Consider the following 26837-nt stretch of genomic DNA (forward strand, 5'->3'; position numbering starts at 1 on the left):
TTAGTGAGCTCAACTCATTTGTACTGCTAGAAATCCAGCAGCATGATCCTTTCTAGGGCAAGTCTGCCTGAAACACTGTTCCTTTGCCATACATTACCACTGCTCTGTGGGAAAATCTGAAACCATGGTGCCAAAGAATTGTCTCCATTTCTAGGACCCTAGAATTTAGAAGGTTCTTCTCTTTTAGCAAAACCGGTAAAAGATGTCTGGGCAGCAGGGCTGCTTGTACCAACCTAGGAATTTATTCATGTGCTTACGAATGTCTGTGTGCTTCCATCAGTATAGCTGCCCTTACGTGTGATTCATGGCATGTAGGGAGAGGAAGGAGTTCTTGCTAAACCAGCTGATTGAGTTTTTATGCACACAAGCCCTTCTTCAGGCACTCATGGATTTGCAGGTGTGGAGGAATACCTACAACACCGATAGCCAGAGAATTACGGAATAAATAGTTCTCTCTCTCCTAACAGTAAATTAAAACTTTGAAGGCCCTCTCATTTCTTGCTGTAAAGGAAAATGCCATGAGGGGAAAACTACTCTTCAACAGGCAGAAAAGAAAAATCTCAAGACATGCTATATGAAATACAGAGGATCTTTCTGATATAATAAAAATAAAATAAAAAGGAATTAACTGCAGAGGAAAACTGTGTCAGAGTAAGTAAGCACGACCCCCCCCAACAAATGAAGTGATGGAATGTGTTACACAGATGAGTTGTACCGCTCTAGCCCTCTTACTAATGTCATTTAGGCAAACATGAGAAAACATTCTTTCCATTGAGCTATCTTTATTTCCCAGCACTGCCTGCAAAGCCTATTGAAAGTAGCCAGCTGTTCATATTTTATCTCAATGTGACACTGATAAAACCAAAATGGTAACTTAGAGCTGTGTAAGTGTAGGATCATCTTAACTGCTGTGGAGAGACAGAACAGGTGCATTATGTATCTGTGCATCCTATGCACAGGAGATTTTAGCAGTTGTACTGACAAAATTATATTCAATAACATTCATTTTAAACAATAAGTGGGTGTGACTTTTAGCCTTGTGATACCAGGAGAGAAATACAGACTACAGCTACACCTCAGCTGAATTGGGGGAATTGCGTCTAATACTCTGTGACAATGCCAGGTATGGAGAACCTGAGAAGATAGAAGACAAAAATTCTTCCAAGCAGGGAACACACTCTTGCAGTTAATATATGAAAAAATGTAGATCACAAATCATTCAGTTAAAGCATCTCAAAATTCATGTGTGTGAGGGAAGAACTGGACACTCATATAAGAAGTAGAATTTCATACATTTTCTTTGCAAGATAAATTATCACAGAGCGTAAGGTCTATTTTTAAACACTGACAATTCCCATTTAAGACTTAGGAAATATTAATGGGAGTTTCTACAGGTGTTCTTCTTTTGTTCCCCTTTCTGGTGCAAACTGTCAAACTTCGTTAAGTAAAAAACCATAATTGGTTTGAGAATCTGTCATGTAACAAGTGAGAATATTTACAACAAAAAATATTTTCAGTTAAGTCTTTGGGGCATGGACTCTGTTCTACATTTATATTGTGTTTTATTTATCTGGCTTACATTTCCAGAGGGCAGAACTTGGCAGTGTGTGTGTGTGTGCGCGTGCGCGCGCACTGTTAGTGTTGATAAAATCAGAACTAGAAATAACACAAGTTCATATTTTATATTGTATATCCCAATGAAACAAACTTTTCATGAAAATTATATTTTCGTCGTCCAAATTACCTGAAGCCTCATTTTCTATTGCATTTGCTTGCTATGTCTGTGAATTTGAGTCACACAAGCTTAACAATGTTATCAATTAACTGTTTAGACAATACCAATATGGTAAAGCTAAGATTTGTCCCTAAGAAGGCATGCAGCCAGGTAGGTCACAGGTGAAATGCAAAGCAGGTTTGTTTAAAGAAGTCTGAATGGAGAGGAGAATGCAATACAGCCTTTAAATGCCAGCTCCTTGAAAAATCTAACCTCTGACTTTGTTACACAGCTGGTGTATTATATAGTAGAGTTTTTTCTTCACAGCCCTTATTAAATGCAGGTGTTTGCAGCTGGAGAGAAAAAATGTTTGACTGTTAGTGAGCTTCCATGTCAAGGGAATACAAATTGCAGGGTTTTCTTATACTTGACTGTGGTGGCTGAACTGAACATAAAAATCTGAAAATAGACATTTCTGTCTATTTGCATTTTACAGCATCTAGTGAGATTTTTCAGAAGAGCTGACTTTTCCCCTGAAAGTACAGTTTTGGTAAAACTAGAAGTAATAAAGCTGGAAATATACTGTTTCTGTGTAATAAAAAACCTCTGCAAGCTGCCTCGTATAAGCTGTGGCAATACATTAGTGATTTTAAAATCTGGTCAGAGGGGATTTTCAAACAGTGCCATAACCTGTGTAGCGTAAATGTGAACTGAACATATTGGAAGAAAGACATTTTCAGTTTTGGCCAGAAATAACTGTTTTTGTTAAAGAACAAAACAAACTGCTCAGCTGTACTCAATTACAGTAGCTTCAAGGTATCAATCTGTATGTTCAAGTATTTTCATGTATGTTCTTGATCTTCTTGTTTCTGTCAAAGACTTGTTTAACTAGTTGTTGTTAATGAAATTTATTTGAATGGCAATTTCCTTGCTTCCCTATGCCAAGTCTGGCAATGGACTGGAACTAGGGAAAGAAACATCCACATATAAATACTCGGCCAGAACCACACAGAAGCCTTCAGATGCCAAACTGTGCAGCTACAGCAAACAGTTACAACAGTAGAAAATGAGATCAAATGATACTTCACACTCTATCAAATAAATCTAGGCCAACACTTCAATATATACTTTATTAAAGGATAGTCACCTGCTTGGTTTTCACTGTTTCATTTTTAACTTCCTTTCATGAATATCTGTCATTGTTCTAGCAGCTGCATCTTGAGAATGTGAGATATCTGTAGTACTTGACTCTCACAATGTCCCCATGAAGTGAAGTCCAACCTTTATTAATAACCCGAAAATACAGGAAGACAGCCCTCAGGTAGGTGAGTTCCACATTTTTAAGGCCTACACATATCCAAAGGCATACACTGAATTTTAGGCTGTGACTGCAGGTTGTCCAAAAGAAAACTGTTGTTGCTAATTATCAAAGCTGATCTTAACTTTAACCAGAACAGAACTATAATCCAAATGAATTAGCTGAATTTAAAGAGGAGCAGGCTTTTATTTTTAAATGTAAGTTCTATCAGCTGCACATCTAAATCCATCTTTAGATACATAAATGCCTGATTTTTCAGATGTGGTGAAAAGTGTCAAGCTGTATACTGAAAGGAGTGCTGCATCTAACTCACGCAGGGTTTGCTCATGCACAGAGTAATTGAGAAAGAGAATGGGTCACATGCAAAAGGCCTCAAAGGAAAAAAAAAAACAACTAAGACCTTCTCTGTATGTATTATGACAGTTCATGAGTTCATGGGAACTGGCTAAGACAGCTGCAGCCTGCCCCAAACACTAGGAGTACTGCCAGAAGAGCTACACCAGCTGCAGGTCTCCCACCACACTTCTTGCTGACTGAAGCTCATCTTCTTCCCCACCATAGGAGGAGCTCCCACAAAGTGAAGATCCACATCATGCAAGATATTGCTAGTTGCTTTTGTGAAATCTCTCTGTCCAAATCAACAGTGCTATCTTTGTTTGACCATACAGGTACTGGTGAGTTAGAATCAAGAAACAGAATCTTGAGCTTAAAGATCTAGCCAAAATATCTGGTAAATTCTAGTTAGTAAATATGCAGTGGTAGTAGGATGTGGCAAGAGTGTTTTTGTTATTTATCTGTTCTGTCTGTATAATAGAACTTAAGCTTCCTTTGTGTGTTAAAAAACATGGTGAAAACCATAGCTGCCAGCTTTCCTCTTACAGAGGAGGATTATTAATTGTTCATTGAAGGAGAAACAAACAACAATGGTGACAACCACAGAGATAGGGCACTGACTGCCTCCCCTCTCAGCTGGAGGGGGTCATGTGAAGATAAAGACCAAACTTGGAGAAGAATTAAATGGAGGTGGGGGAAACAGGGAGGGCAGTGAAGCGCATACTGACTGTGGGGCAATGCTTCACTGCTAGAAGTAATTCAGCTTGATATTTTACTTAACACACCATGGTTAGCCATAACCTACAAGGCACTAAAGGATGACTTCAGCTGCAGTTTCATGGCTCTCATAGCTCATGTTCACCCGTCTCTGCTTATAAATGAGTGATCTTACCTAAAGTACATAACGCTTCTGGAGCCTAAAGCAAGTACTGCGCTCTTCCTTGGCCACATTACCATTTCTTTGTGTCCTCCACAACTGAATGAACAGGTTTTTTTCATTTACTAAAATATTGGAATGGTGCTTATTTTCTCCTCTGTTTATATGCATATAGACATATACAGGTTTTATTTAGACACACGTTTGTCTAAACCAGCTATTCAGCTTTTCCTCTAAAGGACACAAAAGTATTTAAAATGAAAAGGATTCATACCAGGTTTTCCTTCCTTTCACTGTGGGAGAAGTGGCTTGCATAGGTCACAGGATTGCAGTTACAGCTGCTTGGCAGCTGTGTGTGCTTATGGGCTTTACAATTGTGTTGTGTGGGAAATAAGAATATACGGTTGAATATTGCATAGGCATAAGGAGATAGTCAAAGGAATGATGAGTTGAAGAAATTAAATCATTCTAAGAACAGTGAAGAGTGCTGTCATTTTTATCTTGTGGGAATGTGTAATGTTTACATCCCACACTTGCACGCCTTCTCCTTCTCTGCGACAGGTTCATAGTCCCAGTGGAATGTACCTGTAGGAGGATCTGCTTGTAGCAGAGGGGCAACCCCAAGCAGATGCACCACCAGTGAGCTTCCAACATCAAGACAGAGACTTTGAACTGGTCTCTGTAACAGACAAAGAACCAGAACTGATGACAGAGCACTGAGATGAAATATCCATCAAGGACTTTGTATCTAAAAGGGCAGAAGCTCCATTTTGTTCCGGTCTTGTACTTTACAGAGTATATCATCTCTAGTTAAAAGGGGCAGAATGCTACGAAGTTAACCAAAGGCTAAAGAGAGCCTGGTGCAATTTCTTGTCCACCAAACTGACTGTATGATCACCTGTGGACACCCACCGAATAAGGTGGACTTTAGGCATGTAAGTATAAAAAAAAAGAGAAAAATCAGCTTATCTGATTAGGTATCTGTATGTCCTTTGGCACCTATCTTTTTGTAGTAAAATAGCTTTGTTGTTGCACATGCCCATAGGTTTCTTTGGGCAATGACAGACTTTTCTCATCTGTTAAGGCCTCATGCCATTTGGGACTGACAAAGTAAGAATGCGTGCATGTAAGTCTACCGAGGTCTGATGAGCAGATGGGTCCCTGGCAAAATGAACACCTGTTAAAAAACAGAGAAATTATGGCCATTTGTATTGGGTTTGTGTGGCAGGGTTTTGGTAGCAGGGGAGGGGGCTGCAGGGGTGGCTCCTGTGAGAATCTGCTAGAAACTTCCCTGGCTCCAAGCCGGACCCGCCTCTGGCCAAGGCCGAGCCCATCAGCAACGGTGGTAGCGCCTCTGGGATAAAAGATTTAAGAAGGGGAACCTGCAGCAGGGGACGAGATTGGAATGTGAGCGGATGCCCTGTGCAGTGAGGTCAGTGAAGAAGGAGGTGGAGGAGGAGGTTGATGCCCCCGAAGCCCGTGGTGAGGCGGCAGGCTGCCCCCCCCCAGCCCTTGGAGGGGAGTGGGGGAGCAGATGCCCACCTGCAGCCCGGGGAGAGAGGAGCCCACGCCAGAGCAGGGCAATGCCCCTGAAGCTGGCTGCGACTCTATGGGAAAGCCCACGCTGGAGCAGTCTGTGCCTGAAGGACTGCAGCCCATGGAAAGGACCCACGCTGGAGCAGTTTGTGAAGAACTGCAGCCCATGGGAAGGATTCGCTTTGGAGAAGTTCATGGAGATCTGTCTCCCATGGGTGGGACCCCACGGTGGAGCAGGGGAAGAGTGAGGAGTCCTCCCCCTGAGGAGGAAGGAGCGGCAGAGACAATGTGTGACGAACTGACCCCAACCCCCATTCCCCATCCCCCTGTGCCACTGGTGGGAGGAGGTGGAGAGAACCGGGAGTGGAGTTGAGCCAGGAAGGAGGGAGGGCTGGGGGAAAGGTGTTCTAAGGTTTGGTTTTACTTCTCATTATCCTTGTTTTGATTTGATTGGTAACAAATTAAATTGATTTTGCTTTTTTTTTCCCCAAGTTGCATCTGTTTTTTGCCCATGACCATAACTGGTGAGTGATCCCTCCCTGTCCTTGTCTTGACCCATGAGCTTTTTGTTACATTCCCCCCCCCCCCATCCCACTGCAGGGGGGAGGACTGAGCAAGTGGCTGCGTGGTGCTTTGTTATCAGCTGGGCTTAAACCACAACATCATTTCACACCATGGCCTCATCCTTTCTACAGTGGGTCAACAAGGAAGGCTAGGGAGCCAGGAAAGTGACTGAGCTTTACCACACAGCCATCATGCTGTGGATGGACTTCTCTGAAATGAGGTACTACGTTCCAGTCTTTCTTCCAGCCTGTAGGATTATTCCCCAAAGAGACTTTTCTGTGTAATAAAGGATTGATCGTCATAGCTACAGCTTTTGTACTCTAGAGCCTGAGTGGGATCAGACAGGCTTATGTAGCAATTATACAAGGAAGACCTAGGGATTAACTTCATTTTCACTGCACCAGAAGAAATCCTGCACCCTTTTGTTTCCACATTACTATTTCTAGAAATAATTTTCCAAAGGATACCTGAAGATCTCTCTGATCTCTTTGTTTTAACTCCTCAATCACTTTCACAGCTCTGTTCTTCAGCCATTCCGTATTGACAGCTTCTCTTTCCTTCCTGACCAAGGAATTTTCTGCTGGGTAATGTGAGACCACTGTGCTGTCTGCACTGGCAGGTCTTGTTTCCCAGTGAGCAAGAGATCAGCAGAGCCCAGCAGCTGGTAGGACATGGCAGTCCATTGTTATCAGCAAGAAGGCTCTTCAAAATTTTTTTAAACTAGATACACCACGACAAATACTAAGTAGCCCAGTACTATCAGTGTGTTAAAAGCAATCCTTTAGAAGGCTTTCATTCTAAGAAAAGACTAAGGTGGCTTACCATACAGTAAAAGCAGGACTGGCTTGTCCTAAAATACTTCAAAACTGTATTGGAAGAGAATCATAGCAAATTGCATTCAAACTAAATTATTCCCTTAATTTCAATCGGACAACATATAGCCTATTAGCATTTAATGGAGATTGATAGCTTTAACAAATAAGCTGGCCTTAGGGGAAGTCTATTTGTTGTTCAGAAAAAAAAGAACCCTTTTAAACTAAATTAATTCTAAACCCACTTATTTCTACTAGCATAGATGTATTACAAGGGAAATCTTTTTTAAGAACACAGTACAAAATCAAGTTACAGTTTCGTACCTGTCCATCTGTCCCAATGGTGCCTCCACAATCTGTGAGGAGCTCAGACATGTCATAATGGCTAACAAACTCCCATAAACAGGCTTCCAGGTTCAGATTGCGGTAGAAGCGTAAGGTATTGAAGCCTCTAATTACTGGGCTGTATTGATAGGGAATGGTCTCTCCAATCACATCTGGATTTTTGGTAGCATCAGTTAAGAAACCATGGTGGGTCTTCACTTCTGTGTAATCCAACAGGTTGGAGCATTTATGGTTTCCAACTCTAGTTCCATCAGGGCTAAGTGTCAGCTCAAAGTTGGAGAGCTCTCTTGTAGAAATAACAGGCAGCATGCCTAAAAAACATTAAATTTCAGTGGTCAGAGCTGCTTAATTTAGCCAAAGTTTGACAAACCCTAAGCATGTTATGCAGTGCTTCTGTATTTTGTACTTAAAGCAATTAATGTACTTTAGAATTCAAAGAAAGTTGATATACTAAGTGTGTATGAGAATGTTATCCACAATAATTATGTCTTTATACTATGAAAAGCCAAATAAAATATTTCTAAATCTCTAACATATTTTTCAATCAGGATTTTTTGTGATTTTTTTTCAGAGGCACATAGTAATTAAATGGCTTTATATTTTTAATAAATAAATTCTTTGGTATATGCTCTTCAAAGGAGTTTTACAAAGTGTAGGTCTAGCCCAATTTATGTAAACTATGCAAATAATCTGAAAACACTTAATCTTCACATCAAAGACTATGTATCAATACAGTATCCTATGCACCTTGTTGCAAACTGCACTTGTACACTCATCACATTTTCCTCTGGTCCCACATGTTAAAAGATTATGTTATTATTTTGGCTATTTAAAATACCATGACCAATAAAATAGCTGAAATAACAGCTTGTTGTATGAGTTCTCTCAACTTCACAGCTGATTTTATCATACCATCAATATGTGGCATTGTGACTGTCAGTTTGATGAGGTTGGCATAATCAGGATCTTCTGGGCCAGTATAGCGCAATTTAGCAGAGAATGGTTCTGCTCCAACTACTCCTGACATACGAGGTTGACAAAGACCTAATGGAAAAAAGAGAAAGCAACTTTACTTTATGTGCAGAGGAAATAACCTATACTTTCCCTTGCACTATTTTTAGATGCACTTTTTTTCCACTGTATGAATTTCCAAAACAAGGAGAATTTTCTTGAATGACAGATAAACGCTTTGAGCAGCACTGACCAGAAGTTTGAACAGGAATGTATGCAAAAGAGGATTCAAACAGAAATCATTACTTGATCAACTGGACCGCATTTTCAAAACCAGGTGATGATACTGCACCTGTACATTTTCAGTGGCATGTGTCAACCATACTTGCAAAGTCAGTGTCAAATGCCATACTTTCTTACAGATGTCCTCAGAGGCATATGCTTTAATTCCTCCCACTCTCTTAAGCACATACATAGCTTTATGGAAGATACCTGATCAGTGTTCAGTTGGTTTTGGCACTGGATTGGGGTGTGGACATATATACACCTTCATAGGACTCTATGAGCCTTCTGTTGCACCAAATGTACTTGACCAAATGTATTTGACCAAAATGTAGTTAGAATAATTGTGTCAAAGGATCTCTAGAAACACTGTGCTCAAAGTAAAGCCAGCTTCAAAGTTAGATAAAGTTGCTTAGGGCCTTGTTCAGTTGAATTTTGAGTTTCTCCAAGAAAGGAAAATCTATAACTTTTTGGCAATCCTTTCCAGGGTTAGTTCAACCTGTTCCAGTATTAGTCCTGGTTTGTAGGACCAGAAGATTAGGTTTGTAACCATATGATCTGAGATACATGCAACTTCTAGTTGCATAGTTCAATGCAAAAGTGTCTACATTCTGGCCACAAGAATCATAGCGCATAGTCATGTGATGGCCAAAGAAAGAAACCAGCAGAAGTGGAAAATTAAAACAGTTCCCTTTGCCCATGTTCTGCTCTTTGCCCATTTCTGAGGGATTATAAGAAAAGAGGAGACAGCGCTCTCCTTTTGGAGAGTTTATTGGTTCTGGTGGGCCTCATCTGCCTCAATGGCTCCAAGTTGGAAACTTCTGGCATGAGGAAACAAAATTTCTCTTCTGCACATGACAGCTTTTTGGGGTTTTGGTTTTTTGTTTGTTTGTTTTCTCAAATGCAAGATGTGCTAAAGAGGCTAAATACAATTTTTTTTGCACAATCTGACTTTTGACAATTTGGTCTATGCACTCAAGGTCAAGCATCCTTAAAGCTGAAAATGTTCAGGATTTTGGCAGGTTGCTTTCATCACTGCACTTCTTTCCACATAGCATCTAACAATTCCCTTTATGTCATACACAATCTTCAGTATTGTTGACTTCCACATCACAGGTTAGCTCAGGTACTGGAAGTAATATATGCATGACAATTCAGTCCTGAGCCTGAGCTAATTAGCCCTGCTAATTTGTAATCCAAATAATGCATTACAACACTAACATAGCCAGCCTGTTTCATATAACAAAACTAGCTCACCCAGCACAAGGTTGTCTGCCTCTAACAAGCACTACACTGCACCTTGTAGACAATACCCTTAGACAGAGTCCTCTTTTGGGTGTAGGGTTTCTGATAGTGCAAAGGTGACTTGAGCCTACACTCAAAATGTGGAATAAAGGATAGGCGTAAATAGAAATTCCATTCATTAAGCTCCTTAAAGCCATAACTTAGTAGAAAATAAAATCTTGTAACCAAAATATTTAGTTGGAAAGGCCACGGAAATGAAAATGATATTGCAAATGAACAATCATGTAATTTATTACCTACCATAAGATCTCACAAAACCCAGAAGAGTTAGTGTAGCTACAAAAGCAGCAGAGATGACACAAAGAATGCAAAATGGCTGCAGAAGGGTAATAAAATACAATGTTTTGTAATTTACCTTGATTGCTGATAATTACTCATTCTCCATATTATACAAGAAACAAAAGTATCTGCATCTGTGATTTCTACAACAAAATAGCATATGCTATCAGACTGTACTTGTGTGCATGTCAGTTCTTCACCTCTGCTTCATAACAATATCCAGTACAAGTTTAATGAAAAGAGTTGGCTGGGCAAAGGAGGTAGACTACAGTAACTCTGCTGGCTGACAGAATGCAGCATCAGTTCAGTATTGATTAGGTATCAAAGGATCAGAGGGAGACAAAAAGAGTATCAGAGAAAGAAGAAGGATGAATATTCTGAATACCTCAACCATGAAAAAATTTTGTCTATGCCCTGTTACTGGACACCAGTTGCTTTAGTCCTTAGTCAAGGAAGACACTGATTCTCAGGTGTCCAGTGAGGCCTGAATGCCAAATGAAGCTTTTCTTCTGGCTAGGCATTCATAATAGCACTCCCATGTGGGTTCTCCAATGTCTAATAGGAGCTGAGATTTTACTGCAACATTACTACAGTTGAATTCAAAAGCCAACAGAAGCCAGGTTTCACTAATTCCAATGCACATGGTATACTGTTCTCCTGACCATGCAAGTTTGCTATGTGGATAACTCTTTAAAGATGTGGAGAACTATCAAAGATGAAAACCGTTTTCATTATACAATTGTCTGCTGTGTTAAGAAGAGTGTTTTTGCACCACCTCTACAAACAACAGAAGAAAAGCTGAGAGTGTAATTTTAAAACACTTGATCATGTAATCAGATTTTGTTAGGATGGAATTTGGGATCCAAAAGAGGTCTGCAATAGGTGCAGATGTCTTACCTTCTGATGTGCTTATAGTTACAATAGGGCTCATGAGCTCAAGACCCTCATTCCCATCTGAATTCACAGCACGAGCTGCACACTGGACACGAGAACCGGCTTGAAAGTAAATGGAGTCGAGCGTAATCATCTTGGAGGAAGTGAAGAAAGTATCAAAGTCAACCTCCTTCATGGGGCTAGTCACACCATCAGGACCAGTGGGTGCACTTACAAGCCACCGGTATTGTGTCAGAGTATTATTGATGTTCTCACTGGCACATATAGAACCAGTCTTGTCAAAGTCTTCATATTTAGGATTACAAGCCTGCAGAACAAATCAGATGTGTTAACAATTTATTTGCTTCATGGCAAAGGAATTTTAATTTATCAAGAGTCACAAAACTCAACAACATGGAACTGACAACCCCAGTAAATCTCTTAAGAAATCACCTTATTTTGACAGTGACGCTTTTGGCACTGCTATGGTAGATTAAAAGGCAGGTCTAATTATGCCTATGGAAATAAAAATATTATTTTAAATTATGATTTATGGGTGAAAAGCTAACAGAGTTATGAAGGCACAAACTACACTCCCACATGCTACTTTACCATGAATTTCACCCTTTGATCTAATTCTGCAAATAAACTTTGCATTTCAACATATGATCCATTCCTGTGAATAAGGAATGGTGTGAGAAACAAACTGAAGATGCAGATGGACCAAAACCTTCCTCACTGCATAGGAATATTCATGCAAACCTTTCAGCTGCAAAATTACAATGAAAGAAGCCTGTAGTACTTCAACAAACAGTACTCATTTTTCAGTCTGTGACACTCATTAAAAACAATGGGTCATCTGTTATCTTCAGTGATTTTAACTCTGTAAATTAAGGGAAGATAATGCAGGAAATAGTAAGGTCAAGCAATCGTAGACATAGTTTGAGTATCAAACTGTTCTTAGTGATGAACATGTAAAACATCTTTCTATGCTTTTTGTCCTCCTGAAAATTGATTCATTACCCAGACAAATTAGATTAGCTCTTAGGACAGTTCTAGCTTAAACTCATGTGTGACTCACAACAATATGGATTGATACTGAGTGCCTAAAATCCACTGAACAAAATCCATATTTTGATAATTTATCCAAACAAAATCCACTGATTTTGTTCCATCTTTCCACAGAGATACTCACTGTGATACAGATGACAGGATAGCCAGCTATGGGACTGGTTCTGTCTTTGGCTCTAGAAGTATCATCATATATCAAAAGGGATGTAACTTGAGGGACAGAGGGAAAGGTGACGTCTGCCATGCTGTTCATTTCTTCAATGTAAACTATGGCCTTGGCTGTCTGATAATGAAAAGGCAGAAACAGTTCTCTGTGAACATTTAAATAAACAAGGGGATTCAAGCCAGACCTTGATCAGAATATGAAACATTGTCCCAAAATAAGTTCTAAAACCTCAACTGGATGAGCTATTGAGAAAGGGCTGAGGCACAGGAAAGTATATTGCTGACTACAAAAGCAAGAGCTAAAATGAATTTTTGCTTTTCAGAACACTGAAGATACCAGACCTTTTAACCTTGTGTCCCAGCTTTCTTGAATCACTTCAGTATTCTGGTAGAACCCTGATGTGCACTTTAATGCCTGGTGGAAATAGGGTGTTTGTTATCAGCAAAGGCTGTGTCTCTGCTGTCTGGCTACCTGGAGTCAGACTGTATCTGGTGTGATACTGATGAAGCGGCCAAAGAGTTTGAAGAACATTTTATGCAGAATCAGAGGAATATACTGTTTAAATTGAAAGTATGTATGATATAATGCTAAATAACAAGAACGTGTGGCTATTTCATTTCACACAATAAGAATAATATTAACCTGGTTTTGACAGCAGAAGTCATATTTCACCTGATTGCTCTTTTTACAGCATAGACGTTATACTCTATTGCCAGAGAGTATTTCCAAGAGGACATCAGTTTTTAGGGCTGATTCTATGAGGAGACTGTGTCTGGAATGAAATCTTGAAGACTTCAGTCTCTCATTGTTTCTATGACCCCATGAACATTATTGCCTTGGTAACAAACTGTTTTGGGTAGGTGCTACTGTGTGAGCTGGGATGATCCTCTCTGTCTTTCAAGATACAAGCCAGGATGGCAATGTGTAAACCTCAAAAGAAGAGTAAAGCTATGAGCCAGAAAGCGAGAAGGTCTGTTTACCAGATTTTGTTGTTGAGGACTTTGCATGAGTTTGTTACCTGTATTTCTGCGACCATGTTCTCATCAGGCTTCAGATGAACTGTGAAGGCTTCTCTCATCTCCCTTACTCCATCAAAGAGAACTTCAATCTCCACAAAGTGCTGTGTTTCACCCTCCTTAAACTCAATTTCTAAAAACATAATGAGACACTTAAAAATAAATCTGTTGTTCATAACAAGCTGTAATTCTAGGCCCAGCCATGAGAGATGGCAGTTAATACTCACTTTTCAAATTACTGATGTTCATATATTTAGTTTAACCTATTTGATGCTAAAAATCATAATAATGAATAGCAGCGGACACACGTAGAAATCACTGAAAATGAGGCATTATCATAATCAAAAGAAATTTGCAAAGACCAATATTTAGTCTAGTAGAACTTAATATTTTGAAAATGATCTGGGACTAATTATTACATAAATGTTGGTAACATATGTGAATGACCAAAAGACTGAAGAATTCTAAATAAAAAGTATTGTCAGGTTTTATTCAAACAAAATGCATTTTAATACAATGATATACACCAAAAATAAGGCACAAAGGAGAGTTACACAAAAGAGTACTGTATTTTGAAAACCATTGCCTCTGAAAAAATTTCAGAAGTCATGGAGGATAAAAAGTTCAGTCTTAGCTGACTGTATTGGGTTTGCGTGGCAAGGTTTTGGTATCGGGGGGGCTACAGGGGTGGATTCTGTGAGGAGACACCAGAAGCTTCCCCCATGTTGGATACAGCCAATGCCAGCTGGCTCCAAGATGGACCCACCGCTGGCCAAAGCTGAGTCCATCAGCAACGGTGGTAGTGCCTCTGGGATAAAATATTTAAGATGGGAAAAAAACTGCTGCACAACAGCAACCAGAAGAGAGGAGTAAGAATATGTGAGAGAAACAACCCTGCAGACCCCCAGGTCAGTGAAGAAGTAGGGGGAGGAGGTGCTCCAGGTGCTGGAGCAGAGATTTCCCTGCAGCCCGTGGTGAAGACCATGGTGAGGCAGGCTGTCCCCCTGCAGCCTGGGGAGGACCCCACGCCAGAGCAGGTGGATGCCTGAAGGAGGCTGTGACCCCGTCGGAAGCCTGTGCTGGAGCAGGGTCCTGGCAGGACCTGTGGACCCATGGAGAGAGAAGCCCATGCTGGAAAAAGTTTGCTGGTGGGACTAGTGACCCCACGGGGGACCCACGCTGGAGCAGTCTGTGCCTGAAGGACTGCAGCCCATGGAAGGGACTCACACTGGAGCATTTAATGAAGAACTGCAGCCCATGGGAAGGACCCATGTTGGAGAAGTTTGTGGAGGACTGTTTCTCGTGGGTGGGACCCCATGCTGGAGCAGGGGAAGAGTGTGAGGAGGAAGGAGCAGCAGAGACAACGTGTGATGAACTCACTGCAACCCCCATTCCCTGTCCCCTTGTACCACTCGGGGGGAGAAGGTACAGAATTTGGAAGTGAAATTGAGCCTGGGAAGAAGGGAGGGGTGGGGGGAAGGTGTTTTAAGATCTGGTTTTATATCTCATTACCCTACACTGATTTGACTGGTAATAAATTAAATTAATTTCCCCAAGTCAAGTCTGTTTTGTCCGTGACAGTAAATGCTGAGTGATCACCTTCTCCTTATCTCGACCCACAAGCCTTTTATTTTGTCTCCTCTGTCCAGCTGAAGGGGAGAGTGATAGAGCAGCTTGGTGGTGGGCACCTGGTGTCCAGCCAGGGTCACCCACCACACTGACAGAGTTAGAAGAGTCCTGTGATTCCTGGATGTATTAACTACTAAAGGAAGAAGAAGTACAGAAACTATTTAACATTTCTGTATGGAATGGGTGAGAGTGATACCAAAATAGTAGATGCATTTCTACTGTCTTTATTTTTTAAAGGACGTCTGTCATGGTTTAACCCCAGCCGGCAACTAAGCACTGCACAGCCGCTCGCTCAGTCTCCCCACGTTGGGATGTGGGAGAGAATCAGAAGAATAAAAGTGAGAACACTCATGGGTTGAGATAAAGACAGTTTAATAGGTAAAGCAAAAGCCATGCGTGCAAAACAGGGAATTCATTCACTGCTTCCCATCAGCAGGCAGGTGTTCAGCCATGTCCAGGAAAGCAGGGCTCCATCACGCGTAACAGTTACTTGGGAAGACAAACGCCATAACTCTGAATGTCCCCCCTTCCTTCTTCTGCCCCCAGCTTTATATGCTGAGCATGATGACATATTGTCTGGAATATCCCTTGGGTCAGTTGGGGTCAGCTGTCTTGGCTGTGTCCCCCGCCAAGTCCTTGTGCCCCCCCGCCTGCTCACTGGTGGGGTGGGGTGAGAAGCAGAAAAGGCCTTGGCTCTGTGTAAGCACTGCTCAGCATTAAGGAAAACATCCCTGAGTTATCAACACTGTTTTCAGCACAAAACCAAAACACAGGCCCCTACTAGCTACTATGAACAAAATTAACTCTATCCCAGCCAAGACCAGCACAATGTCAAATTAACTGAAGATGGCACAGAACTGACCAACAAAAACTGAGAACCAGAAGAAAAAAAAAAAGACTTGCAGAAAGCAATGTTCTGATTAGTATATTGAAATACCGTCAGAAACAAAAAATACCAGGTGCTAAAGGGACAGGCACAATAAGCAGCAGTGAATGACAGCTGAACTACATATGGGAAATAAGGCATAGATAAGTGATAGGGACTGATCAGTGAAGCAAAACGCTAAGGAACACTCGTCCTCTCCAGCGCCTTCAAACCAAGACTGGATACCCTTTCTGAAGGATATACTTTCTCTAACCAAAAGTTACTGGGCTCAGTACAGAAGTAAGTGGGGGAAACTGGGACAATCTTGCAATCCACAGTGAGTCTGATTAAGTGATCTAATGATCCTTCTGGCCTTAAGTGTTACTAAGCCATGAAAATACTCTTTGTGGTAATAAACATGCTGTGTGAGAGCTAAGAATTTTACTGAATTTCAGTTTGTCACACTTCCCTCACATTACACAGTTAAGAATGTGGGGTTTGCACTCATGGCTGAATAGGCAGGCTCCCTAAACCCACAGATGTTCTGAAACCTGTGGGGAAATCCTGCAGATCACAGACCTTTCTCAAAGTAAGAGAATGGTCTTGTTCTGCAGTAGCATGTTTCCCTTGAAAACTTTGCTCCCATGTGCTGCCAGTGCACAGCAGGGTGAGGGTAAGCAAGGCAATGCGTATAGGTAATATGTATAGGATAAGTATTAGCTGACACTAAAAATTCCTGTGGTTTTCAAGAGGAAGGAGCAAAACTCTAAAATGCAAGAGGAAAAGTGACTGGAATTAGCAAGCTCTGTGTTGATAATTTTCTTATTGCTAACAATTTTTCTCTTCAAATATCACTAGTGGGAAATTTCTCTTCTTCTGTGGAATTTGGAGATAGCCCAATGTTGTTGGGGGATGTTCAAAAATAAGTCCTATCTTTCAGCTGGACTGGACACCAAAATAGTTTATCCAAAGCTGTGAAAACACTCGAGCAATGAATGATTTATCTTAAAACACAGATTAGTATAATGTATTATCATAAACTTTAGAAGAAAAAAAAATTCATAGTGCTACAAACTCTATTAGTCATTTACTGAACCATGTGGGTGGGCTATTAGTGGAAAGACATTCATCAGCTAAGAAATTTCTCATATTGTTGCACAACTTCTCTCATTCATTACTAATGAGGAGCAGCAGGCAGTGAATTGTAGAGATACAGAAAGACAGCCTAATTATTATGAAAGTTGAAAAATAAACAGAAATAGACATTAATTCCTACACAGAGCAAAAGCCATTAGCTTAATGAATTGCTTGAGAAACAACTACACAGTCGTATCCAAAAGTAGCTGCTTCTGCAGAGTAATGTTCTATTAGACTTTGCAAATCTTACTAAGGTGGCACTCACACATTTCTTCCAGTTACTTGAGCTACAGATGTTTTCAAAGGAGTCAGAATTCTTTTATAAATACCTTCACTGATATCTAGTATTCCAAGACCAATTTGGCTGTTGCATACCACATGGGATCATGTCCATACTGAGTTTGAATAGCAAAACATATTAATGGATGTGGTTGCAAAGTATTCTATTCATAGTTATTTCATTTTTCAAACATGTTACAGTAGGATGTGATAATCATCTGAATTATCCTACCTTCTGATATAGGGTGATAGTCTTCTCCAGAAGTAGCAGATCCATCCTTTGTATGAACTCTCACGACAGAAACCTTGGAAGTGTCTCCCAGACGAAGCACTGGGATTTTTACAACTGCTACTTGCCTTGTGTCCTTTGGTTCACTCACACTAAATTTGGTCTCACCAAACTTAATAATAGCCTCTGTAATTAGAAGAAAAATGTTTTTAAAGCACACAAATGGGCTTCCAAAAGCCAGTAAAACCAAAATAATTTCTTACTGTCTGCATCATCCCGAATCTTTATCAGCGTCTCATTTTGTTCGCCAATAGAGGCACCAAAGGAAGAATCACTTCTTGGAGTGCCAAGAACCAGACGTAGTTCTTCCTCTTCTTCATGGAAAGTATCATCCACAAGCACCAGTGTGCAAGGCTTCTCAGTTTCACCTGCAATCATTCTGAAGGTAATATTATGCAGAACTTAGGTGTTCTTTGCTCTATTAAAGCACTTCCCTCCAAGCTCAAGGAACCACAGGCTGCTTCTGCTGGCCAAGGTATCCACCTTGACACCATATAAGTTAATGAGTAATGATGATAGTGAAAGCAGAATTAGCAATCACTACCTTTCTATGGAAACTCATTAAAGTGGAGTCCCTCATTTTGGGACTTCTCTAAGAGAAGTTTCTATTTGGTATATCCACTTCACACATATTGCTCCTTTTGTTTTATCTTAGAATAAAATACTCCTTCTCAGTGACCTCTCCATAGTGTGCATTTAAAAAATAAATACTTGCACAAGGAAGGAGAGTAATAGAAACCTTCACCAATGCTAATGGTAATTTTGTCCTGGAGTTTTTTTATTTCAACTCTCTTTTGACTCAACACTCTCCAACTGTGTGGACCTTCACTTATATATGAGAGAGAAGAGGTCAATTTACAGTACTTTTTCATCATTATACATGCAAATATGATCAATGCTCTTCAGGATGAAGAACCAGACCAGAATGCTGACTGTGTTCATTTTCTGAGGTTGTTTTTTCCCCCTATAGAAAATAAATTATCCATTAGGAGGAGAAAAAAAAATTAAAAATATTCATCCTCTTCATTGTTACACAGGAAATGTGAAACCTGTTCTGAAACTGCTGCATATTAAACATGCCTAAGAAGCTTATGGAAACAAGATATGATCCTAACAGATCTCTTTGCTACTTGTCTTCACAGAGGAATGGTAGAGCAAGACTCAAAAAAAGAGGAAAGTCACGTCCTAAGGAGCCCAGATCTATTAATCCTAACAAGTTGGACTCTCTTTCCTGGTTGCACAGAAGCAATGGCAAAGGTATAGAGTACATGATAGCACTAAAAGCTGAGGCCAGCTCTAAATAAAGATAAACTGAACAACTCACTTTACAAGAGAACTATGATAATGATATATGTCTATAGAAATATGAAGTTCGTCATTTCTGTGATAAGGGCATACCGAGGATTTCAGGCTGATGACAGAACTTGTTTAGTGCTTGTAAAAAATATTATGTGTATGTAGACTTAAAGGACTAAAAGACTAAACTGTCTTCTGCCCAAATAGAAGGAATCGGGCAATATTCTTTCAAGGTAGTAACATCTGACTTATTTGTATTTCACCTCTGATGTGAGATATTAAGTACCTGATATTGGTGAACTGTCTTAGGAAAGCCTCGGTGGGAAAAAAAAATTCAAATAGAAATTAGAGAACTATATCCCTATTGAAAGATCCATTACTCATTTCAGTGCAAGTCAAATGTATTTACCAGAAATCTGCTTAACAAAGAGCAGAGCTTCTGAAGTTTCCCTTCTGACAGCAAGACTGTGCTTCTGTTACTGTGTTACACTGAACCTGCTTTTGCTATCAAAAAGATCCTGGCACTCAGGCTGAACCTATACAAAGATATGTCCCTTTGGTTCCTATTGATTACCCCTCTAGGTCAGAAGTGAAGCAAAAGGAGACAACATCATTTCTATGCACTCTGCCCATTGTGTATGGAAAAAAAAATTGGTTTTCCAGAGTGGTCTTTTTGGCACTATTTTATGGGAAGACACAATTAAAACAAAACAAAACAAACAAACAAACAAAGCAAAGCAAAGCAGAACAAAACATGGTAGACTGAAGGCTTCTAAAATAAGATCAAGAGCTTACCAGGAAGGAATGTGATGATGGAACTGTCAGTATTAGGACGTTCTTCAAAGTCCATCATTACCTGAGCTGAACCTTGTCTTGTATAGCATCTCACAGTGGATGTGTATCGGATATCCCCACTCCTATATATCATGGCAGAAATCTGTCCATCATTCTCATTGCCTACATATACAGATTCTTTAAACTGCATCTTAGGCACTGGGCAGAAAAACATAAAAAGCATGTGTAAAGTGTAATTGCAGAAGTTATCATATCTTCCCTCCACTATTTCAAATTTAATTATGTTACATTGCACCAGATATACAACATAAGCAGCTAGACAGCAAATGACTTAACACATCTGTAGCTGAAACATGTAGATTCACTGGCTTTGCTGTGATTCAAAAGGACAAGTGCTATTTGTGTATTGCAGTCATCCAGCTCCTGCATAAATGTGAAGAGGTAAAAAAAATTATTACTCACAGTCAGACACTGAGTCATTAATGAAGATGGTGGCCTTGCTAGGTTCTCCAAGGGCACCATTCATGGGCATCCTTAGCACAAGCTCAAACTTCTCAGTTCCTTCTAACACTGGCTGTCCAAGGTCATCCAGAATTACCACACGAAACGTCTGCATATTGACTCCGGGGGAAAAATCCAAGTTACGACTGATGCCCACATAATCTAGTCCAGCTACCAATGGAAAAGAGTTAAAAAATACCATATTAATAAATAGCATTACATGTACTGAAACATAAAAATATCTATCATTAGGCAGTTAATTGTAGGTAAATGTATTTTTTCTTTAAATATAATTTTAAAATTTGTCAAATTCTGGCAGTCACATAAAGCAAAAATATCTTTTGACCATCTAAGTCGGACCATACAATAAAACAAGTCAATATTAAGCTACTTTTTGTTTAGCCATTCAAGTCACAAAATGATTCTGTTCTGTTGTAAACTGACAGTTATTCTACTAAAACTAATAAAGTTTGTTTTAAGTGAGAATTAAAGTAAGCAAAAAGCTTTGAGAGAGACTCTGGAGATGAAGCAAAGTCTTTTGGAAGGAAATTTCAATTCTGTAACGAAGATGGAATTTTTGAGACTAATCTAAAAAGGGAAGGAGAAAAGGCCAGTGAGCTGACTGTAAGGAAGAACTGCTGTTCAGAAGAGCTATGTAAACCAGAATGAATGGAAACCAAAAGAATCAAATTCTGCTCAGACCATGTCAGGTGAGGTCTGGCACCTTAATGTTAAAGACAGACTGGGTTTGGTTTGCTTTTATGTTTTGTTTTGTTTTGTTTTGTATTGTATTGTTTTAAGGGAAGCAAGCCAATCCATAACAAGCCAATGAGAAGAAAGCAAACAAAACAAGATACTGACTAAAACATGACACTTTATCTTGGAACCAAAGCACTAAAGGTAGCAAGGACTTTAGTGAAGGACTGAGTTTTAATGTTCATTTTTTGGGAGAATAAGCAGCAGAGCTGTTGAAACTAAGCTTTGGGGGAAACAGTTTCATTGAAATTGAAATAAGGTTTGGAATTCTGTGAATTTGACACAATTTGGCAAGATTAAAGGCCACCATCAGATGGGCATTTGCCCAGAGTCCCTGCCACTCTAGCCCAGAGCTAAGCCTCTAAGGCAGGATGCCAGGACCGGCAGCTCAGTGCAGCAGATCTGTTGCTGCACCGTGTAAGACCAAGAATGAGGTTCATGGCTTTACAGGCAGCCAGCCATGTCAGAGCTTTCAGGCTGCAACCAACAGACTAGAGAGCCCAAAAGCTGTGCCTTTCCCAGTTTTGAATCCTAGAGGTCCTGGCACAATGAATTAAGATTCTTACTTTAAGAAAATTTTTTTTGCCCCCAGAAATAAAATAACTTAAATATTCAGGATGAGATAAAGACATCAGATCATATAAAGCAAGTTCAGAAATGAAGTAATAATTTATTTTTTTCAGACTTCATAATTTTCTTTTTCATGAGAAATATGATGTCTATCATGTCATGTATGATACATGTATATGATGTTTAGATATTTCTGAAATAACAATAAAGTTTTACACAATTTTGCCTCACCAAAAATTAGTTGAGAAGGATAAATTCTACTGTCCAGTTACACTCAGGATAAGCATCTAAGGAAGGTAATTTTTATGCTGTCTCTATACGAATGTCTTAGTTTTAAACATTGTGGTTTGTGGGGGAAAAAACCATTTGATTCTGAAGACAAAAGTTCTGTCAAGGCATCACTGAACCACACAGCTGAAGCAATCCTTTTGCTGAACAGGATACTAGATAATAATTTCTCATTGTTTACGGTAAAAATGAGAGGAGCAAACTCTGCATACTGCCAGTGAATATAACTCTGTGCCCAGAGCATGCTGTTGAGGCAGTAATCAACTGCCTTTGTGGGACAGTGTTTTATATGAGGATTTGAAGGCGTTTCTCTTAGTGCTGTACTTCGCAGTTGTTCCTACTCCTGTTTCTTTGAGAGAAATTCTGTAACTACTTAATTTGTTCTAAGAAGAAATATCTAAGGGCAAGAGACATATAAATTTCATCTTATGTAGCTGAATCTATAACAAGACCAAAAGTACTAGCATTTGCTGTTGAGATGTATTATGAAACTAGAGCAAAACAATTACTTACCCTCTGCAGTTACTGGCTCAGATTTGCGAGACCTCACTGTAACAGAGGCAGCTTTAGACAGATCAGTTCCAGTCCTCCAGACACATACCTCAATATAGCCAGCACTCTCATCAACATAGTATTCATCATTTCCAAAGTAGAATGCTGGTTCTAGTGAAAGAGGAATAATGTCCATAAATGTTTCTTTACTTTATGCTGAAGGTAACAAGAGAGCATAAAATCCACATAGGACAATGGAGAGCACTTGCTCTTCTCAGTAAGTGAAATAAAGCTTTTGTTTTAAGATTTGGAATTTTTCTAACTATTTTTGGCTTCTCTTCAAGTATTGGTTTGCCTGTTTTGGGACAGCAATTGTTATATCAGCACTGTGCTCTTTTTCTTGCCTCCTACATTTTCAACTTTGTGCATCAGTAGGTATGAATCTGTGTGCAAAACCGAATGTGTTATCTCATTAAACTTATTTGAGCTGAGTCCTGTGCACAAGCCAGAAAATTCCTTGCATTTTTCACTTTGGTGCAAATAGACAAAGGTGAATACAGATAACGAAAGCTTAACTTGAATGTTCTCACAGATTCCTAAAACCAGACTGGAACATGATATATAACTGGAGCTGCTTTTGGAAATGTTTTTCAGCTAACCAAAGGGGAAAATACTTAATTTTAGTTCCCCCGCATCTAGCACTTAAAACAAAATCAATCTTTTTTCATGTAAATTGGAATGTGAATAGTTTTATATCTTAATATTTAAGTTCCACAGTTTATAAGAAAGAAGAGCAAAAAGCAAAGGAGGTTAAGTGTTATCCCACTTAAGAGACATATTTTTATCCCCATTTTTTCCTCCTTTTTTCAGTTTTTCTACCCACAGCAATTTCACAAAGTAAACAGGCTTAAAAACATAGCCTGGCTTCATTCTGGATGTGGATCAGCTCCCCTTTTCTATCCCTTCCTTTCCTGTTTCAAACACGTAAGAGTAAGCACACGCAGCCAGTGCCTCAGTTTTCCTGTTGCACAGCAGAAATCACACTTACCTTCCCCAACAGTTGGGATGTAATTTGAATACCTACACAGGTTCTCTTTGTATTTCATCACAATTTTCTTATGTTGCCTAATGAGAATTTATTATAATCATGAGGTTACAATATGACAAAAATGCTTCAAAATCCCATACAGCATATGGCCAACTCGAATTAAGTTGACAAAGATCATAGCAATTAATCAGTGCTCTATCAGTGGCACTATGAATACTTCCCCTACATCAAGCATAGAAAAGAAAAAATTCAAAGGAAATTACCGGAAAAGTTTATGGTTCTAGAGAGCTATGCCTAGCACACAGAAAAGGTACAACTTACCCAAAGGAGGAGACATAAATACTTTTTAATGGTAAGTGGAAGTTGGGCCCATCGTTTCCATGATTCAGTCAGATTTTCTTAAGATTATATATATGTTGCAAAACCTGTGACTTCTATTACAATGGAACAAATGTTTTGGAATTGAAGAAACTGCTTTGGACTACAACTGAGCTCAATAAAGCCAAATATTGTGAAGACGTATTTTGAAGGTTTTGGAGAGGCTTGCAGGATAACCAGACAGACAAAATACCTATGCTTTTCTAAGTACTTGAGGACAATCTGACTGACTACACAGTGTATGGCAACAATCTCCTCTGTGACAGATTAAATATTTATTTTTATAGAAAATCGAACAATGTAAAATAGGGATTTAATTAAAACTAACCAGAAGTAAAATAAAGTAGTTACTCAGTTATTACTAAGCCAAAACTTCAACTGAGAAGGCAGCAGTTAATAAGTATTTTGGATTTGCTTGCATTCAAGAGTTAAATTGGAAGCTTTGGAGAAAAGAATTTTCTCAACTGCTTTCAAGATTTTTCCTGTATTTCATAACTGACAAAATAAATTATTAAAAAACAGGCAAGCAAACAAACCCCCTTAATATTCCACATCAGTGAAACAAATGCAGCTGCCGCTCAACTGATCGGCTAACGCTAAAATCATGGTTTGTAACAAACTGATGGAACTGAATGTATTTACTGAAAAATAGTGCAGATTCATAGACCTGCTCGAGCATTATCAAGGTCATCAACCTTTGCAGGATGAAAGACAAACTTGGCAAATGTCTAACTTTGGTAGATGAAAAGGCTTTCAGTTCCAATTTAATTTTTTTTTATTCAACATTATATGTATTTAAATGTGTGTTTGTGTGCACAGACAGACACACATCAATCTTACATTATTTGCCTACAGGGACCAGGTTGTCAGTAGTTGCACTTATATTTTTGACTAAGACCAAATGGTTATGAATGTACCAACAGTTAGAAAAAGGCAGTTAAAAATATTATCAAATCTAATACATGTCATTTCTTAAACAAGTATTTAAAGCTTAGCACACTTTCCCAAGTGTAATCTAGTTCTTATAATCCTGTTCTCTCTAAATTGATGTCCCAGTAGTTCTGGAATTAGATCTGGACTTGGCTGCACCTCATTTTAAGCACTTAAGTGAGAGGTACTCACATCCACAGCCTGCTTGCTCTCAGTTTGCAAGGACAAATATAGGCCATGGCAGGAGGTTTTCCAGCATAATGAGCGTACAGAAGGAGAGGTGGAATGGCTCACTCACTGCAGTGAGAAAAATCTGAGGAGATCTGGAAGCATTCCCTTCTACTCACTGACTACACAGGGAACTTAGATGATCTGCCTTAAACTAGATGGAAGATATAAAAGGAAATGTTGTTTGCTGCTTGTAGTGTTATCCTAATGCTTGCTTTACTGCTGCTGAAGAAGAATCCTCACACGCTGTTCCTGTAGTCACAGCCAAACATAAAAATGCCTAAACCCTCAGTTAGCTTGCCTTGTATTCCAGAATGAGTTTTTCACACTTTTTGAGGCATGTATCTTCAATGAAACACACATTCTGGGTGGTTACCCATCCTAGGAAACAAATCTTTATAAATGTTTTGTAAATTCATTTCCTGTAAGCTGTGTTAGTAGCTCCCCAGGGGAAGTAGCAAAGCCAAGCTACTAACAGGCAAAGCATTGTCTTTCTCAGGTCACAGCTGGAAAACACTCTGCTCAATGACTGTGGGCTCACTTACAGCAGATCTTTAATCTAGTAATCACTCTGAAGAGAGACCACTGCAAGTCTAATGGTTCCTCTTACAGAAATAAGAGGAAATTTTTTTAGAGTTTTTTTTGTTCAGACCCACAGATTTCACTGGCATGAAGTTACAATAATCAGAGGAGAAAGGGTAGGAGCTTTAGTCCCAGGCTTCTTGGCACAGAAATGAAATCTTTGTCTTGCCTTTGTACTAATACAGTCAGAAGCGTATATCAACTACAGCACTAGGCAGTCGTCAAGCAGGAAAACAAACATACTTCTTGTGCTGTTAGAAATAGGTCTATCTTTGAACGTATATCAGAAAATCAATGTGATAGCATGAGAATATTTATTTCCAAGGAGGCTTTTTGTTTTTAAAATTATATCCTTACAATCTCCTTTAGAGGGACATGGCAAAGGAGTGATTGGTTGTAAGATATGTAAGGTGCCACAATCAATTTCGGCTGCCAGTGCACATAATACATAAGGCAGGATAGTTAGGAGAAACACAAAAGAACAGACTCTTCTGTGCTGACACCTTGATAAGCCTTAATACTAAAGTGATTTTCAGTGACATATGCTTCCAGTGAGAGATACATATATATATATTCTTAGAAGGAGAGAAATAATAGAAGAAAACAGACAATATGTCTGCCTCTCAGACATATTTAGCTATTGGAACTAGGAGAAGCAGTCATTACAACTGAAATCATGGTTGATCTTTTCTAGTAGCATTAAACCATTTATTCCTAAAAGCTTTTGCCTCCTTTCTTTCCATGCACAGTACAAACAAGGCTATGATGTGAACATTATGAGTTGCCAGAGCTAGCAGAAACCTGTTGTGGTAATGCAGAAGGTGCAAAACAGCACTTTGTAAGCCTACTGCCTGTTCTGGTACAATCTAGACATGCTAGTGCAATGCTGAGTCCAAATTAATGAGCTCTGATGGTTGACACAGCTAATTAGCTTGGGCATAACAACAAACATGGCCAGATTTCCTCTGGACCTGATCTGGTTCATACCCAGACAACATATACATCCCTACACAATGCTTACTTGCATGTCAGTATCACAGCTAGCATTAAATGACTGGGTTGTTGAGTCTGTAACACAAGAGACTCCACCCTTCCGAAAGTGAAGTGGGTGAGTTGTAGATAGACCAGTTAAGAACAAGAGTTCCATTAAATTTGAGAAGGAATGGACATTTACTGTTTAACAGCAGTAAAGGTCAACTTCTGTAATCTCTCTCATATATGCATGTTAATGGGAGCAAAAGAAAAGCTCTGAAAAATTGTCCATTACAAGAAGTTTATATTATGGTATTATCAAAGAGGACTTTAACATGTGAAACTAGGTAGCACCATTCT

General features: G+C 39.4%; 1 protein-coding gene across 1 annotated transcript in view; it reads right to left on the reverse strand.

The window, feature by feature from the left end:
* FREM2 (FRAS1 related extracellular matrix 2) overlaps positions 1-26837 on the reverse strand; it is a 142002-nt gene that overhangs the window by 17622 nt on the left and 97543 nt on the right. The window contains exons 7-16 of the mRNA XM_069807916.1: positions 22361-22510; positions 20195-20404; positions 19733-19930; positions 17845-18009; positions 17585-17767; positions 13445-13575; positions 12385-12543; positions 11214-11517; positions 8412-8543; positions 7479-7810 (exon numbers count right to left, since the gene is read on the reverse strand). Of these exons, the coding sequence (XP_069664017.1) occupies positions 7479-7810; positions 8412-8543; positions 11214-11517; positions 12385-12543; positions 13445-13575; positions 17585-17767; positions 17845-18009; positions 19733-19930; positions 20195-20404; positions 22361-22510 (1964 nt within the window). The remainder of the gene's footprint in view (positions 1-7478; positions 7811-8411; positions 8544-11213; positions 11518-12384; positions 12544-13444; positions 13576-17584; positions 17768-17844; positions 18010-19732; positions 19931-20194; positions 20405-22360; positions 22511-26837) is intronic.

The sequence above is a fragment of the Haliaeetus albicilla genome, chromosome 20 (genome assembly GCF_947461875.1).
Source record: "Haliaeetus albicilla chromosome 20, bHalAlb1.1, whole genome shotgun sequence".
Taxonomy (NCBI): Eukaryota; Metazoa; Chordata; class Aves; order Accipitriformes; family Accipitridae; genus Haliaeetus; species Haliaeetus albicilla.